This window comes from Nymphalis io, chromosome 4 (genome assembly GCF_905147045.1).
Source record: "Nymphalis io chromosome 4, ilAglIoxx1.1, whole genome shotgun sequence".
Taxonomy (NCBI): Eukaryota; Metazoa; Arthropoda; class Insecta; order Lepidoptera; family Nymphalidae; genus Nymphalis; species Nymphalis io.
Window position 1 is genome coordinate 5,667,991 of NC_065891.1, and position 19,436 is coordinate 5,687,426.

General features: G+C 40.6%; 2 protein-coding genes across 2 annotated transcripts in view; both read right to left on the bottom strand.

The window, feature by feature from the left end:
* LOC126781583 (spondin-1) overlaps positions 1 to 19,436 on the bottom strand; it is a 232,186-nt gene that overhangs the window by 67,544 nt on the left and 145,206 nt on the right. The window lies entirely within an intron of this gene.
* Positions 190 to 14,741, bottom strand: LOC126781603 (transient receptor potential-gamma protein-like). Its single transcript, XM_050506521.1, has 17 exons — positions 14,553 to 14,741; positions 14,428 to 14,470; positions 14,120 to 14,250; positions 9,567 to 9,935; positions 8,260 to 8,790; positions 7,920 to 8,154; positions 7,599 to 7,736; positions 7,269 to 7,406; positions 6,760 to 7,008; positions 6,488 to 6,617; positions 6,205 to 6,400; positions 5,574 to 5,765; positions 5,464 to 5,505; positions 5,197 to 5,380; positions 3,329 to 3,695; positions 2,851 to 3,196; positions 190 to 2,380 (listed from the first exon to the last, which is right to left on the bottom strand). Exons 3-17 carry the CDS (start codon positions 14,231 to 14,233, stop codon positions 2,216 to 2,218), a joined length of 3,396 nt encoding a protein of 1,131 aa, XP_050362478.1. The 5' UTR covers positions 14,234 to 14,250; positions 14,428 to 14,470; positions 14,553 to 14,741; the 3' UTR covers positions 190 to 2,215.

Genomic DNA, 19,436 nt, shown 5'->3' on the forward strand with positions numbered 1-19,436 from the left:
ATGAATTTATAAATTTGAATTTGGAATTCTTAACCAAAGAGGAGATATTTCAGATTAAAAAGGGTCAGTACGACAAAACGCTAATTTCATATGTAAGGAGTATATATATATATATATATATATATATATATATATATATATATATATGTGTGAACGTACTTAAAGAGAAATTTAAATAAAACAACAAGGCATGTAGTGCTTATTTTATTAAACTTCGCACCGTTATATACAAATATAATGTATAAATAAACAACAACTCTTTATAAAATATAAATCGTTTATGTAGCTGCGCGTGTATCGCACCGCAAACAACTAAACACGTGAAGGCCTCCGGTGATCCTACTCGAGATACAAGTACACATACCCAACGATAATTAAGTAAATTATAATTAAGATGCACCTCCTCAACCCCCCAAAACTGGCGGACTATCAACTAACATAGGTTCTTAGTTCTCTTAGTAAAAGTAAAAGTTTGTAAACTTACTACATGATCGGTACAAAGTAGGTATTCATTGATTATGATAATGATTCATTTCAGAACGTTTAAACAGATAGAGCTTGGCCGGGGGAGGCAGAAGGTGCGCAATCTCATACAACAGCACGCACTCAAAAATCGCATCATATGCGTCGTTTATCCCTCCCTAACACTACTAAGTATTGTGTATTAGTACCTATGAACTGGTATATCTAACAACAGCGTTTTGCTTAGTAAAATATAAAAGTATATACATATAAATGAATGGATGAAGACTTCCAAACAAAATTCACTCTAGATAGCTGTTTTATTTGTAGATAAATACAAAATGGCTTTAACAAAAATCTATGACGTAAAAAAGAAGGCTTCTTGCTTCGTACTGTTTATCATACCCAAGGCAATTTTTATAAGTAAACAACGATTTTTAAATCACATCACATCATGGTAAATTTAAAAATAAATTAAGAAAGTACTATCTACCGTGTAACTTATGTCGGAAATCTTTTAAAGATCCCGAATCTACAGATGGCGTCAATCGAAAAGTAGCATTATAAAGCGTCGACACCGAAAACACTTAAACGTATAAGAAAACCATTAGTCAAATTATACATGACCAAGGAACGGCTACATTTCAGCTGTATCATTTCAGAACTCCAAAAAAGGAAAACAATTTTCAATTTGTTACTGAGCAGAGGCGCTAGGTGAAATGCCAATGATTATATAAACTAATAGCTGTTGCCAAGTACACCAAAGATCAAGCTATTCAAACTAAACTACCCATTAGAATTACATTTATGTATTCTATTTATAAAATATTTCAAAATGTTTCGATTAAATGCGAGTGTTCGTTAAACCAAGTATCGGGCACCTATTGCTATTTAGTGCATGCAGAGTGGACATGTCAAAACTATCCAACATCGGTCACTTCCATTGACGTCGAATTTCAAAGAATTCACCTCAATTTTGAATAACTTTGTAAATGGTGTTGACTAAATCTGATTTCCTTAAACATAGAGATACGGTGAAATAAGGTCATAGCCCTCGTTGATCTCATACGAACCAATGTGCACGAAGCTCATTTCTTATTAACAGAAAATATAATGCAGTTTCAGTAAATTGGACAACATGTTTCACATAAATTCCCTGTTTCTTCTTGTTCGACCTTAGTCCTAAGTATTACTATTATGTTTCCGTGGGCGCGGACCAAGTAACTAATAACTGGAAAACATTCTGGAACACATTATTGTATCGTATATTTAATATTAATATCTATTTGATTAATAATTTATTTTAATATACATATTATAAGTCGTAGGTATATAAAATAGTTAGGCCTTATCATAAAACTATTATTAACCTTAGTTTGCATCTACTTAACTAATTGGTGTTCTATAAATAGTCACAGTTTTTAACTACTTAACTATTATAATAATAGGAAAATATCGACTAAACTACCTAACGACTAACTCATATGTACGTAGTTCTTTGATAAATACTCGTTTGTACGGCGACTACTAGCGTGCATATTTTTATGCATTTGCGAATGAATATTTATTTTATACAAATCATCATTATCGATAACATTCTTAAAATCATTATTTCATGGAACTTTTTCCGCATGATATACATAGAGTATAAAGTCGGTCATTAAAATATATGAGGAATAATTTAATTTTTATCATCGGTCATCCTAACATCCTAAATTCTCCACCATGTTCTCATCGATGATAGTTCGACTCGCTAGAGCCAGCCGGCCGAGTGATGCGGCACGTGTCCGTGAAGAGGTGTGACGCCCGCCAACCGCGCCAACGACGCGCAGCGCCCGCACGCCTCGTCCGCGTCTGCGTCCGCACTTGCGGGCGGCGCCTCGATAGCAGCCGCGTACCCGCACTGCCCGCACGCCTCCTGAAAACGTTTTTTTTAATTTTAAGCTATTTTTCGCTATTTCGCCGAAAGGACGTTTGTAGGTATGCCGTATGTTCCCAATTATGTCCACGCTCAGACTTCGTATGTCAAGTCGTTGAATTGTAAACCGATTTTTATGTTTTTATTGTAATTTTATAGATAATACATCGAAGACTTATTTTTCTTTTCTTTGTAAAAAAAAAATTCTATGGAATCCCAAGTCTTTACTTATTTCTATAAACGATATTGTCTAACTTACAGCAGTGTTACCTATTACGTAGGCACCACCAAAAGTTTTTAAAACACTACTAAAAAAAATTAAAATAAAAGTAAATTAAATTTTAATAACAACAGCTAATTGGTTATCAATTTCAATTACATATAATTAAAATTCCTAACATTTTGCTGGTGGTTTAGACAGCTACAAAAAGGCTAATGAAAAAGTTGCAATCCTGACACATTATAAATACCTTATGCGCGTCATCGTCAAGACTTGCTAACAACGGTTCCCGACTACCACCTTTGCCAGGCACACTCTCGGCCGTCGTTGAGGGCGAAATGGAAGCTGGTGGCGGGCGAGAAGCACGTGGTGGCGCAACGGGCGGAGCCCGCGCAGGAACAGAGCTGGCGCGCTGCAATGCCTCCGCCACCCCTGCCGACGAACGAGCTCCTTCTGCCGCACGGCGCGAGTCCGAAAATTTTTTGCGCTTTCGTTTAAGTGCTGCAAGAGCCGACAAAGGATGCAGTGGTCCGCTACGCGTGACTCGTTCAGGACTACGCTGTGAGTCACTGCCGGAATCCGATCGTTCGCTACCGCTGTAAATTAGACGAAGGGGTGAGACGACAGAATGAACGAAGATACGAATACGCGGAGTACGTGCGATATAGCATATCAATAATAGAGAACGAATTACGAAATCAAGATCCTATGCTCGAGAAAAGAAGTACCTAGGCGAAGGACGAGCATGGTCGCAGACGGAGTCCTCGGAGCGCGAGCGGCCGATGAGCTTAGAGACGCGGGCGGCGCGTGCGGCTTCGATGATGGTGCCCCAGCGCCGCTTGTGTGAGGTGGGCTTACGTCGCGGCCCGAGCGCGCCGCTGCCACCATCCGACAGGCTAGACTGGCTGGCGCGCAGGCGGCCGCCTAGCAATGCCGATAGTGAGGCGTGGTGCGCCGCACCATGTGCACCGCCATGTTCGTGGTGCAGCGACGCCAGGAACTCGTCCACGGGTGCCAGTGACCCACCCGGCGCAATGTTGAAGCCCTTCATTAGGCGTCGCTCCTTCTGACGATTCTTCTTGCCACCGCCACCACCTGATAGGACTGATCGTTAGCTTCAATTTTTGTTTCGATAGAAATGCCTAGATAGTATAAAGTTTTTTTCAAAATAAGTTTTCTAAGACTTACTTCTTTACAGAAAACAAAGATTAGGTATTATTAGAACTTATGAGACCATTATAATTATTTATTAAACGTGCGAATTCATATTAAATTTTTCGAACAATCGTTTATGCTTTATTAGATCCTTACATATGAAATTAGCGTTTTGTCGTACTGACCACTTTGATCTGACATATCTCCTCTTTGGTTAAGAATTCCAAATTCAAATTTATAAATTCATTTAGCTGGTACATTCGAGTTTTGTAAACAGTCATTCATTTATTTTTTCCTCATTATTTTTTTCTTTGTCGCAAAAGAAAGCAAGGTACGTTTTTGGTTTCAACGTTTTCGTTCTGGAAATTTCGATCTTCAGAACCAACCCCGAGGACGGCCGGAGACCAAAGTGGAAAATGAAGAATTAAAGGCTATTGTGGAAGCGGATCCATCACAAAGCACTTCAGAATAGCTGCAGGCTTCGGGGTAAGTGATAAAACTGTATTAATCCACTTGAAGCAAATCGGGAAAGTAAAAAAATTTAAACGATGGGTACCTCATGAATTGAGTGAATCGAACTTGCAAACACGCATCGACTGCTGTGTTACTTTGCTCAACCGACACAATAATGAAGGGATTTTAATTCGAATCATTACTTGTGATGAAAAGTTGTTACTGTACGATAATCGGAAGCGCTCGTCGCAATGGCTGAACCTTGGAGACCCATCCAAATCCTGCCCTAAACGAAAATGGACTCAGAAAAAGTTACTTGGGAGTGTTTGGTGGACTAGCGCCGGTGTCGTTCACTATAGCTTTCTAAAATCTGGCCAAACGATTATGGCAGGTTTCCATTTGTCAGCAACTGCCAACCATGAAGGAAGAACTAGCTGCTAAACAACCGAGATTGGTCAATCGCTCTAGGCCACTGCTGCTTCACGACAATGCAAGACCACACACTGCACAACAAACAACCACTAAGTTAAATGAGCTACAATTGGAATGTCTGCGACATCCACCGAATTCCCCAGACCTTGCTCCAACAGATTACCATTTTTTCCGGAATTTCGACAACTTCTTACAAGGAAAAATTTTTAACTCCGATGCGGCAGTCCAAACCGCCTTCAAAGAGTTTATCGATTCTCGCCCCCATGGTTTTTTTTAGCAAAGGGATCAATGAACTACCTATGAGATGGCAAAAGGGCATAGATTAGACCAACGGTGCATACTTTGATTAATTAAATATATTTTACAAAAACAAATTGACTTTATATTCCTCCCGTACAAAACGCCAATTTTATATGTAAAGACCTATTATATACACTCTATCATCTTACCTAAGCAGATCTTTGTAGTCTAGTGGTAAAAGCCATAAAAGTCTGTGATAAAAAACACGTTCGGTGCGACATGCAAACACGATCTTAGTAATGTATTCGGAAATTACCAGGAGCTCCGGCGTTGGCGGTGGACGTGTTCATGCCAGAGTTGCGCAGGATCTCAACCAACTCGCAACGGAAGGCGCTCACGTCCTGCTTGATCTCATTCACGTCGTCCTCCGTGACGCCGCCGCACTCCGCGCGTCGCTGCTGCACCGTTACGTAGCGACGCACCAGGTTGCGCATTATTGCCTACAACACAGTTGTGTTGTTTGAGATTTTTACGCATGGTATACATTTGAAATAAGAAGAATATCTTCAGAGCGATAACACACCTGATATCGGAAGTCTCGCTCGTTCGCCTGCTTCGCTTTCCTCTGAAAAGAAGGCATATAAGGTAAAGTTATTGAAGTCTGTGTGTTGGTGATCGCAGTTCGCAGCTCACCCGGATGGTGCGCATGTGTTCGCGCTTGGCGCGCGCGTGTCCGCACAGCCGTCGTTGCAGCCAGCGCCACGCAAACAGTGCAGACTTGGGTGACGGCACTACGTTGAAGGGCGGCGGTGCTGTGCCACCCTCCTCGAAGTAACTGATCCACAGCTTACTGCGCGCGAACTTCCATTCTACGTCTGCGCGTTCCTGTGAACGATAGTTCCTATTTCATTGTTAATTCAAAATCCTCGATTTTAAATTAATAATAGTACAAGTTTTCAGAAATTCAGCTTGTAAATTCTTACACTTTCATGTTCAACATATAAAGGTATGTATTTTAAAAACAATATTTTTAACTAAGTATAATTGTTTTTTGGTCTATTTTCTTCGCTCTCGACTCAAATGGATTGTGTGATGAAATTTAATTCGTTAGCATACCTACATACCTACTTTGTGCGTTTTATGATGTAACCGATAATTTTATATACTTACCGAAACTTTACATCAAAGCAAATTTAACAAATTTTATATAATACCTATCTAGTTATCCGATTGTTTTTGTTGCGCTACGGACAGACAGGCTATAGCATCGAGCCTATTTTTGTTGCATTTTTTAAAGTACTTAAATTTATAGATGAATACTCACTGATATTAGTTGATACGAGTGGTTCATCATAGCTATGAGTAGATTGAGCAGCACGATGACATTAATGACGGCGTAAGTGCCGAACATAAGCATTCCCCAGAAGCGAGTAAAAATCTTGATTCCATCGAGCTCAAAGGAGTCCAGATCCACAAGGCCGAAAGCCGCCCAGAACAAAGTCTGCATTGTTTCGAAGAGACTTGGAGACAAACAGAGCTTTTATAGTACACATCTGTTTGTTTATACATAGAAACATGAATATACGAGTACATAAAATCGGACATACTTTGCAAAGCGTCGCCAGACGATGCAAGCGTCGGGGTCTGGCAGCGTGCCATTGGCGGCGGTGAGGGAGGCTCCAACATTACATTTTTTCTTTTCCATATCAGCGTAATACCATAACAGCTGGTTGAGACCTTTGTTTTAATATATAAGGACTTAATAAATTACAATATTTAAAATAAAATAATGCTATAATGTGCTGTTTATATTAAATAACTTATAATCGCTGAAACAAAATCTATATATTTCGTTAGTAAAGAATATTTTATTACTCACCGCAAGAAAAAGCAAATATGACGAGTATGTCTAAGACAAAGAACTTTAGTATGTCTAAAACCATGCGGCTTAGAGACACCTGCAGCGGTCCCAAGTGAGGATTGACACTAAAGATATAAACGAGCTTCAAACTGCTAAAAATGTTTGCAGCAGAAAAGAGACCCTCGGATAGTAACATAGGGTCCCAAGCGTCCCACTTTTCCCTCGGTTGGTTCCATTGAAGTCCCATCGACATTTCACGACGAACCTATAATCCAAAAGAATAATAAGTACCTACATTACACACTACCTCTAGGTACCTAATAAAGACAAGTTATTTCAAAGTCTATCTAACTATTGATATTAATTATTTCAAATTTTAAATCGTTCATCAATGCATCAAATCATAAATCATAAATGTCAAGGAATAAGGATATGAAAAAGAAGGAGTTGATTACTTATAGTAATTCAGGTTTTTCTACGCGAGTAACAATATATAATTAAAAATAATAATTAGAACAGGCTTTCCTGAAAGTGTGAGACCACGCGTAGCGCAACCGTAGCCACATATAATGAGTTGGTGACGAAATCGATCACGTTCCACATGTCATGTACATACTCGCGAAGCCCCATGTCCCAGAGCTGCTTTACCTCGCTCCAAATCAAACCTTATAACGAAAATATCAAATTTTAGGACTGAAAAAAGTATTTTTAACGAAATATCCGTGAATTTGTGCAGCATTCGTGTGAAATTAGCAACAAACGCGTCTCTTATATTGTATTGTGTATATGCAGTGTAGTGCAGAAGATACGAGATTCTGGAGAATACCAATAAATAAAAATTCAAGAAGTTAACCGACCGCTGACCCAAGCCAGGATAAGCCACTCCACCAATGAGGGCGGCGCCCCGCGACGAGACAGCGGGGCTCCGTGCGGCGCGCCCCATAGCATACCACCCGCCGCGGTCTCGATGCGCTGTGACGCCAGGATCAGCAAGACTGCGGAAAAACGACTACATTAATCTTCAATCTTATGCTACCGGTCATATCAATCAAGCCTCGGTTCATCTCGAATAATGTCAGATTTGCGTATACCAACTAAATATATCAATACAATGATGTAACTCTATTAAACTCTAATAATAGATGCAATTCTAAAATTAGTTAAATTCTAATACTAACAGAGAAACATAAAGTAGCTAGCCGAGTGGCACAAGAATTTGATGAAGGGCTTCCGCAGTGTCCTTCCAGCTGTTGAATGAGGTGCTGCGATGTAAGCAAGAGAGTAAAGCGGGAACATGGCACCGATCCGCACCATCTCCGCGGCCTGAAGTAACATATTCTTGCGACGAAATCCCGGGACGCTCTCGTACCAGATAGAGGCCAATAATTGTTGCACATTGGGATGAGCTACGAACTGTAAAAATGTGTATCGATTTAAAATCGTCATTAAGTTTGCTCTTAGACCCATTTATTAGGTCAGGTCAGTTCAGGAAAAAATTTTCAACATTTGAAAATTTACCTTTTTCTGACGCAGTTTAATGGCAAGTTTAAGGCGAGACAATCTCATTCTCTCAGGTGCCCCAGGCTCGGTAAGTGGTGCTTGAGGTGACCCCGTCTCGTGGTTAAGCAACACTTGCAACTCATGCGAAGTACGCGTGTGATCAAGCAGCGCGGTAGCAAACTCCTGACATTGAACGCGTAGTTCCTGGTACTCCGTCTTAAACTCGTGTTCTAAGGCCGACAGACGTCGGAGCTCCCATGAAAGTTCGAAAGCCGTCAAGATTGGATCTTTCGATGAAAGAGCGATGAGCGAGGGCGAGGCGAGCGCGCGGTAGGCGTTGATCCGCGAGCGCGAGTGTCGTAGCGAATCCTCCCGGCGCGAGCACACGCACTCATCACAGCCGCAGCGTACGTCGTGCGGCACTGGCAGCGCCGCGCCGCGGTCTAACAGCAGCTTAATGATCTCGTAGCTGTCTCGGTGTGCAGCTAGGATTAAGGGGGTTATGTCAGATGTAAACGTAGCCGTCTCGGGTGGTAGCGCCTCCCAGCTCTGAAATATATAATACAAATATTACATTCTCGTTGTCTTAGGGTATGCATCGGAGGGATGTTTGTATTGTACACAAAATTAAATATACATTTTAGTACCGTACACAATATACGCATTTAATTGTATTACATGACATTCTAATATTCCTATGAGTACATTTACTATTTAATATGATGTCGTTACTTACACATTTTTATTACTTTGTACAATTTGTAAAGTTATTTCGCGTCGCAATACCATTTCTTTATTTATATTACATTCACATTGGAACATTCCAACTTCATATTAGCAACATTATTGTTACTAATATTATTGGTAAGGCCATTTCTGTTTGAAACTGTTTTCTCAAAAGTTTTTTTGAAAGTAAATTGGAGAGAAAAGCGGTACTGGAGAATGGTACCAGTACAGGCATTATTTTAAACAATATCGCGCGCCTATCCAAAAAGTTGAAACTGTATTTAGAACGATAGTTTTTTTAATATATTGACAAAAATATTATAATCGTTATTTAATTATATAAATTTTATATCGTACTATCATAAATTTTCGTAGCAAGCGACCTCTAGTTACTTATACAATAGGTATATAATAAACAACATTCACGAAACAAAACTTACACTTAATATATTATAAAATTAATATTAGTTTACGTTTAAATATAAAATATGCTGTCATTTAGTTCTTTTACTTAAGAAAATCGGCAGTAACCGCTTTAAGTATTTTCAACAAGTGTTTTTAAAAGATGGTCTGATATCATATGGATATGAGACACTTACGTGTAATTCTCCCGGCTTCCGCGTTCGTTCTTCGTGGTCTAAAAGTGCTTCCACCGCTTCCACAAACTCCTCAGATATGGCGTGCAACAATGCATCTCGCGTCTCCACACCAAATTCGAGTAACAACTCAACCATCTCAAGATTCTCGTTGTCGATGGCCATAAGAAGCGCGCTCCGCCCGAGCGGGTCCACACAATCCACGTTGATATGACCGGTGTCTCGCGCCCGCTGCAGTACACGTCGAGTTCCCGCAACGTCACCCCGTTCTACTCCAAGCAGATATTTCTTCTCCTCGAGAGACAGAACTGCCATCTCTTGATGTGGTCGGACCACATTTTCTTCCTCTGTCATGCCATGTATGCTGTGTCGCTGTCGACAGAGTGCTTACTAAATTAACTTATACCGACTTCGTTCGCGTTGACAATAAAAACGGAGATAGTTCATTTGATATTTCCCAGGAATGCTGTTTTATACAGCTACTGGTTTTATTTATATCAATCAAAAATCAATCAACAGCCAATCGTTGTCCACTGCTGAACATAGGCCTCTCCCAAGGTGCGCCAAAGCTCCCTGTCCTCCGCCTTCCGCATCCAGTTGGTGCCCGCCACCTTCTTAAGGTCGTCGGTCCACCTGGCTGGAGGGCGCCCTACGCTGCGCTTGCAGATTCGCGGTCTCCACTCTAGGACTCGTCTGCTCCAACGGCCATCGGTCCTACGACATACGTGACCAGCCCACTGCCACTTCAGCCTGCTAATTTTGCAAGCTATGTCGGTGACTCCGGTTCTTTTCCGGATAATCTCATTTCTGATCTTATCCTTCAAAGATACTCCGAGCATAGCTCGCTCCATAGCACGCTGAGCGACTTTGAATTTGTGGACTAGTCCCGCAGTTAGTGTCCACGTTTCGGCACCGTATGTCATGGCAGGTAAGACGCATTGGTTGAAGACTTTCGTCTTCAAACATTGCGGTATAGACGACTTGAGGACTTGACGAAGGTTGCCAAATGCTGCCCATCCCAAGCGAATTCTTCGATCGGCTTCCTTCTCGAAGTTGTTCCTACCGACTTGTATTATCTGTCCTAGGTAGGTATATTCACTAACAACTTCGAGAGGTTTCCCCTCGACGTATATCGGTCCCGGCACGACATGCCTATTGAACATGACCTTGGTCTTGTCCAAGTTCATACCGAGACCGACACACCGGGAAGACTCGCCTAGGCTACGCAGCATTTCGGTGAGTTGTTCCAGCGACTCTGCTATGATGACGATATCGTCGGCAAATCGAAGGTGTGAGATGTACTCGCCATTTACATTGACTCCATACCTAGTCCAATCCAGCGTTTTGAAAACGTCTTCCAACGCGTTGGTGAACAGTTTCGGGGATATTACATCCCCCTGTCTCACCCCTCTGCGCAGTTGGATCGCCTTCGTCTTACAGTCCTGGATGTGGACAGTCATTGTAGCGGCGTTGTACAGACATCTCAGTACCTCGATATATCTCCAATCGATATGACATCTCTGCAATGAGTCGAGCACTGCCCAGGTTTCGATGGAGTCGAAGGCTTTCTCGTAGTCCACAAATGCCATACACAGCGGCTGATTGTACTCTTCGGTCTTCTGCACAATCTGCCGAACAGTATGGATGTGGTCCACGGTGCTGTAGCCTGATCGAAAGCCGGCTTGCTCTGGGGGCTGGAACTCGTCAAGTCGTCTGGCGAGACGGTTCGTGACGACTCTGGAGAACAGCTTATACACGTGACTCAGGAGGGAGATTGGTCTGTAGTTTTTCAAGAGGGTTTTATCACCTTTCTTGAAAAACAGTACCACCTCACTCCCGCTCCACGTTTCCGGGGTCTTGCCATGTTGGATGACGGAATTAAAGAGGCTTGCTAGCTCTTTCAGGACCGGGGTCCCGCCTGCCTTAAGCAACTCTGTTGTGATTCCGTCATCTCCCGGAGCTTTGTTGTTTTTAAGCTGTTCTAGAGCCGCCCTAATCTCTCCTTGGTCAACGACCGGGAGCTCCTCGGAGTAATGGCGCATAAGAGGGGCGCGCTGGTCATCAATACTGATTCCCACGGGTTTATCCGATCTTGAAGAGAACAACTGCCCATAAAACCTCTCTACTTCTCCGATAATCTCAGGCCTAGAGGTAACGACCCCACCATTTTCAGTTTTAAGTTTTGTCAGACGCGGCCTCCCAAACTTGCGAGCGAACACTTTCGATCCCCGATTTTGCTCAATCGCAGCCTTGATGGCACAGGTATTGGAGCGTCGGAGATCGCGTCGCGTCAGCGTTTTTATTGTTCGGTTTAAGGCCTTATCTGACAAAAACGATGGTAGTTCTCGTCGTTTTCTCATGAGCTCGAGTGTCTCAGCAGAGAGTTTTGGTGCGTTGTCTCTTCTCTGTGGCGGAAAACACTTGCGGGATGTGTTTTGCAGTATTTTGACCAGCGTGTCGGTTCTCTCATCAATGCTGCTTATGGTTTCCAACGCGGTGAATTGATTTTGAAGTTCCATTTGGAACTTTTCGGAGCCTTGAGCAGCTTGGAGCATGGTAGGTCGGAGAGTAGACCTCATCATTCTCGATCTTTCGGCTTTTAAGTTGATATTTAGAGTGCCTCGAACCAAGCGGTGATCACTTCCGGTATTAAACCTGTTGATCACTGAAACATCTCTAAATATGTGCCTTTTATTCGAAATGATAAAGTCTATCTCGTTCCTTGTCACGTTATCGGGGCTTCGCCAGGTCCACCTCCTCTGAGGCTTCTTTTGAAAGAAAGAATTCATCAAAAAAAGCCCCTGCGCTTCGAGAAAGTTTACCAGCATTTGCCCCCTGTGATTTCTGCAGCCCAAGCCGTAAGGTCCGACTTTTGATTCACCGCTATCTTGTACTCCCACTTTAGCATTAAAGTCTCCCATAACAACATTGTAGTGGGCCCTCGAGGTGTCGTTGAGGGCCTTTGCGATGTCCTCGTACATCGCTTCGACCACATCATCAGAGTATGTCGAAGTTGGCGCATATACCTGTACAACCTTCAGGGAGTACCTGTCGGAAAGTTTTAGGACAAGGTACGCTACCCGGTTCGACACACTACTGATTTCCACAATGCTGCTAATGAGATCCTTTTTGACTAGAAAACCGACACCACCCTGGGAGAGGTTATCACCTTCGCGGAAGTAGAGTAAGTTACCGGACTCTAGAGTTATCGTGTCCTCCCCCTGTCTTCGGACTTCAGATAACCCCAGTATATGCCAGTTTATATGACTTAACTCTACTTCTAATTCGGCGAGGTGATGGTCCAGCCTCATCGAGCGTCCGTTATACGTTGCCATTTTCAGTCGCTTTATACGGTAGCCTGCCGTGAACCGGTGATTCTTAGCACCCCCTGCCCTGCCGATACCGCGACCGCTACCTTGGTCGGGCCTAGCGGGCTTGCCGGTAACTGGGGGCCTTTTTTTGGGCGCATCTGCCATTTAGGGAGGGGTTTGCCCATACTCACCGCGCTGGGCAGGCGTGTTGGCGAGCGCAGTAGGGGGTAAGATGTTTATGGGAGGGGGGACGCTGCTGCCCATCCCCCCTTTTCCCCGTCCCTCAGTCGCCTCTTACGACACCCACGGGATGAGATTGGGGGAGTACTATTCTAAGCCGGTACTCCACGGCGAATATATTTATATCACCAACACTTTATGTGGATGTTAATAAAAAAGCCCACAAAGAAAACAAATAGCAATAAATTTAACTTGGCAACCTTTTTGTTAGTGATATTTAGGAATTTTGCAAATATTTTTTTTGGAATATCTTAATTGCCATTGATTTTAAGACTTTTATGGTTGTAAAATATTCATTTAGTAATTAAAAATATACCAAATTCAATGTCTTAATTTGATGCAAGAAGATTTTCAACACTTATCAGTAATGAACTACGCGTGTAGTTATTTTTTCTTATTTATATTACGAAAATAACTACATTCCATCTGCTTGCAAAGCACAGAGTTCCATAATTTATCGCTAAACATCAACGCTTAAATCTAAACGTGGGATGCAATTTGCTAAAAAACTACTAAAAATGAACTCGAGCTTACATGAGTTCGTTGTACAGTTATAGTATTTTTGCAAAGTTTTAGGTGTTCCTACATTGGCAAATGTTATCTTCATAAACCCAATCGGCATGAGATGAAAGACGATAAAAGTGAAGTAGGTCAGCTGTTAACGGTGAAATGTCGTAGGGTCGCTGTCGAAGTGTCGAAGCCTTCGAGAGCCGATATACTCATTATGCAAATGGGTCGCGCAGGGCGAGGGCGGGCAGCCGCTCCTCCACGTCACCTCACGTTGTGTACAATTATGCGAATTAACGTTAACTTTTACATTTACAACGATTGCTGGCTGCTTATTATAAAGCGGATGATTTTCCTTATAAAAATTATAAATATAATGGTCTAAGCATTTAGCTACAACAAATATTCCCGAGTGCTTACGCCATGTGTAGTTTGCGAATCGGCTTCCAACCCACTTAAATGTTTTAATTATATCAGAAATAAAATCGAAACTCATACCTTAACCTTGTTATCGAGCGGACGAGGCTCAGGTGCCAGCAGCGCGCCCAACTCAACGCGACAGGTTGAGGGCCGCCTTTCGCCGTCACCAGCACCACCACTGCCGCCGGACATCTCGGAGCCACCGCTCTCTGGACACACAAACCGACAATGACCGGCGGCCGCGCTCGCGAGCGCAGCCGCCGCTACCACTATGCTTCTTGCAGACGAAGTACGGCGCGCGCGCCTCTTTGCCGCAATACAATGTGGTCGGATATATTTAGCGCAGATACGTTAAGAGGGAGGGTGGAGTCAGATCGGACACTCACCAGCACCATCGCCGCGAGCGCCATCTCTTGCTCGCTCTGTGAACTGTAATAAAACGATCAAGATGCAAAATCAGTCGTAGTTCAAATATCGACGAGAAGGCGGCGCAACGAGGTAAAAGACACACCTGCACACGGCGGACGCGGCGCGCGGCGATCTGCCGCGAGTGACGGCGTAGCGCCTCCAGCGTGGCGAGCGCGGTGCGGTCGGGCGACGCGTCGTTGGCCTGACGGAGCACAGCTCTGCGCGTTTGAAACTCTTTATTTATTACATCGTAAACTGTTTTTCGACATATACATGACGTTCTGACGAAGCGGACAGAGCTTCGTCAAAGATACGTTTTAATTTTCCACGATCCCAGATGGATCGCGTTGCACGATTAAATGGGTTTATATTTAGTACTTACCTAAAAAATGATGTATCGCTGTCTTCGTCTCAGCCCGATCTTCAATATGTTCAAGTATTAATCACTATTTAAGATGCTACTGCGATATGCGATGCAGCTGTGCTTTAAAAGATTACAAATTACTTTAAAATATTACAAATTAGAGTAATTACCTATTGTATCGATGACAAAACACATTTCCTACAAATATTTTTAGACATTACACATCGAAATAAAGCATTTTTTATAAAGATTTTCTTATTCTTATTTATAGATTACTATTGTTGTCTTGGTAAATCCTTGTTAGGTAGTTGAATTTTTGTGAAAACATTCAATATTTTAATATAAAAAATATTCACAAATCCACTCACGATTTATAAATCAATTGATACCATTAATATTATGACTTTGTTTACCGTACACTTAATAAATAATAACAACAGGAAATTTAGGAATAATGACGTAAATCATATGGGCTGTTTATTTGATTACAATTTAAGAATAAAGAAACGATGGCAGGTTTTTTAAAAGTGTTTAAGAACAAGCAAGAACACCAGTCGCTCGCTAAGTAAACACTACGAATGAATGATTTAAATATTTACATTCGATCCCATTGTCTACAGTTACGTTGGAAACTTTTTTTACATTTAGTTGAATAGTATAGAATAATGCTGCTCTTTTATTATCTATTAGTATCATTACTACCAGAAGTAATTTCTAGCCGAAATAAAAATGTTTAAAACAAAAAGGCAATGACCAGTTGTAATAAACCCACATACGTTTATTGCTCATAATATAAATTAAACGCTTATAAGATTTTTTGTAATTTATTTATTTAACACTTTACCAAGTGTGTGTATGTAGGTCTACTAAATTCGGTAATTGGAAATAAAACACGAAACGAAATATACCATAATTTAAATTATTATGGCTCGCCCCATTAACCGATGCCGTAAAGATACAACACAAAGCTTATACTAGTATTCTGCACACAGTTCGAGCGTGGACGGAAAGTTGCATCGCGCGGTCGCGTGTCGAACAGAGGTAGGGAGCCGGCGCTCGGACCTACCTATCAAGGTACGGTAGGCGGTCGTAAATTCTATTTTAAAGGGAATAAAGATGCAGATAATCGCGCACAGGACGCGCACGTGGCGCGCTGCAGCCTTCACGAGGCTGGCGATGGCGGCCGACTCTTCGAGAGCCGCGCGCGCCGCGCACTGCCGTCCGATCGCCGCCCGCCGCACGCCCGTCCCTAGGGCGGGACACGACGATCCCGTCATTGTCGATTCTCTTATCTTCGCTATCAGAATTTTCTAGACTGGACTTCCTACGTGCTGTCAATATGACGACGCGACCATTAAAGTCAATAACAATAAATAATTGCAAAAAGCTTGAGCTTGAAATGTGGAAGCTTTTCGATGCAAATATCAACGTAGTAAAGTAATTGAGTTTATAAAATTTACAAAACTGGTATTTTTTCATGAAATAATTTCTATAATTAAAAAAACTATCATTCTTAATAAAAATGGATGTACCAAAGAAACTTGATGTAAAACTGAATGTAATTTCTTTTAAACGCAAATTACAAAAAGATTTGTTATATACATATGGTTAAAATTATTGGTTGGTGGATCATGAAATTACTATATAGATATTTAATATTATTTCGATTTAGTTTTTACAAAAGAAAATGATATTATCGATATCGATGGCCAGCTCTTATGGAGACCGCCGAATTACCGCTTGAGCTAGAAAAGCTTTATGTTCCAAAATTGCTTTCCTAGTATTACAATGCCTATTGCAAATTGTTATTTAATCAAGATTAAAATGCATTCAAATTTTGATCTTATATTAAACTTATTTAAAATCAGCTTTTATAAAATCAATGACAGAATATTCTTTAATAAGTATGATTCTTCAGTTTAAGTATTTATAATTCGACATTACCATATAAGAAATAAGAGTTCTTCAACCTTCTTACTAAGTTTATCACTCTATGCTTCGAAGCGCCGCTGTTAAAAATCGATGAGACCATAAAGATGTTTTGATCATCATACAAATCTCGACCAAGGCACTTTTACATCGCCGCCACTTTACGTCTAGAATAAAAGTGATTTGAAACAAAATGGTACTATAATGATAAATTACATGGCTAGCATAGTAATCGTTGAAGAAATTTTGTTAGCTCTTGATAATTACGATTCCAGTAAATAAACTATATGTATGAACCTATGTACGTACGGTGCGTATTATTAAAATATTACTAAGACTTATAACAAACGTGTTTATATTCAAGAATCCAACATGATCGGGTGCATTTTAGATTAATTTAAAACTTACATTCTCATAAAAAGTTTGTCATTATAGGCATTTAGTATATCTAGTACAAAAATATACGTAATATAAGAAGAAACGATCGACTTAATTAGAATTACAAAATAAAGTAATAATTTAAAATTAAATTCATCAATTTGCATTTTTTTTTTTTTTTATAGAATAGGAAGGTGGACGAGCATATGGGCCACCTGATGGTAAGTGGTCACCAAACGCCCTTAGACATTGGCATTCTAAGAAATGTCGCTTATAGCCAATGCGCCACCAACCTTGGGAACTAAGATTTTATGTCCCTTGTGCCTGTAATTACACTGGCTCACTCACCCTTCAAACCGGAACACAACAATATCAAGTATTACTGTTTTGCGGTAGAATATCTGATGAGTGGGTGGTACCTACCCAGACGAGCTTGCACAAAGCCCTACCACCAGTAAATTTGCATTTGATGGTATGGATTTATAAGTAATGGCTTACGTTGTTGATGTTCAACGATAGTTAAAAATAAACCATATGATAAATATGGTTTACTCAGAACCCTAAAAGCAATTTAAGTAGTGGGCGTTGAAATCAAATGAATGCAACGATGACTTAGGAAACGACACAGCTGGCTCGACGCCGCCGGCCGCCTGAAAAACGGCCTGAAATGAACGCCCGGTTTGCATTAACAATTTGACAGGTGGCTTGTACAAATGCACAATGATAATATGGCGTACATTATTTTGGGACTTAATTTACAAATTACCACATCCTTACTTTTCGTCATGCCATTGCATGTTATAATCTTTATATCGACATGATGTGCGGCATAAATTGATGGGAAAATAATAAAAGATCGTGAATTCGTGGCGGTGAGAGCGCCGCGCCTCGTAATAAAATAATATTATCACTCTGAATTTCATATTGATCGCAACCATTCCGATACTAATTTCTTCAGCTATCTACAATGTACGCTCGCGCGCTTAATCTATAAGTACACAATATATTTGTACGATAAAACTATTCTGTATAGTTACAAGTATAGTTTATATTTCTCAAAATACTTGACATGGAATTCGAACATAGTAAAATATTATGCTTCATGTCTAACACCAATGGATAAGATTTATAAATCTTAAACGCAGATCGTGGGTTCAAACTCGGACAATAATCAATAAATTATTATGAGCTTTGTTTACTTAATTCATGTCCACTAATTTGCACTGGGGCAGCGTGGCGGAATAAGCTCCAAACTTTCTCATTAAGAGGTGAGGACTAAACGGTCAGCCGTGTGTTCATTTACGGACTGTACCTACCTTTATTATATGCATTATAAATTATATTATTTTTGTTAATAAATTATTATACAAATTAAAACAATTTATATCTCGTTATGACGTGGCAGGCTCGTAGTTCTGGCGATTAGTTTTGAAGTATTTCTATTCAAGTTGCGAATACAACTCTTTTGTAGTCCGTGCTAGTGGTTTATTTCTGAGAACTTATACAAGATTATAGGTGCCTTAGTAAATATCCCACGGCTTACGTGTAAGTTTATTACAGTGTTCTCATTTATTTTATTGACACGAGAGCATTTATAACTGGCTTAAAATGGAGGTAGTTTTTTTTGTCTATGTTTTACTATATCGTGATAGTCTTCTCGATTATATTTGAATTATAAAAGGTTATTAAAAAGGTTGTAATAAGAGCGAAAGATTAAGAATACGTAACCTGTTTCTTTCAAACGAATTCATTCATTCATTTGAGCATGCTTCAGCTAAGCATGCTCGAACTTTAAGTGGTATGGCCGCCCTCGCATACTTTTAGTTCATTATATCTTCCTTTTACCTTTTTATACTGTATGCAATAAAGACTAAATAAATCAAAAATTTGTGTATTATGGTTTCATTTATGTTTAAGTAACAGTTATTGTTACCAAATGTACTACACCGATGGATGCTGCCCAAGTTGTAGCTCTACTAGAGGCTGGGCTCGGACAACGTGAAATGACTTGGAAACTTCGTTTGCGTTGTTTTTGCTATATTGAATATACTTTGTACTTGGTTGTGTTGGAGAATAACAAAACAAAATTATCATAGTCCTTTATTAACGTTGATCTTAAAAAAAGAGATCATTATGATTTAAAATTCTCTAAAGCTAAGCCTAAAGCAAATTGCTTAATGCAGTTTAAAAGGTAAATACGTGAATAGTACGAAAAACATAGAATAACGTAAACCTGATCATGAGGACTTATAATAATAAGTAACAAAGATAATTCAACATTTTTTTCACCGTTAATATTAAAAAACCCCTTGCGTC

Coding starts and splice junctions, on each gene's coding strand:
- LOC126781603 (XM_050506521.1), bottom strand. CDS start 14,233: ATGTCCGGCGGCAGTGGTGGTGCTGGTGACGGCGAAAGGCGGCCCTCA. Junction 7,009..7,268: donor ACGCGTGGTCTCACACTTTC/AGGAAAGCCTGT, acceptor CTTTTGGATTAT/AGGTTCGTCGTGAAATGTCG. Junction 5,766..6,204: donor ACTCGTATCAACTAATATCA/GTGAGTATTCAT, acceptor TATCGTTCACAG/GAACGCGCAGACGTAGAATG.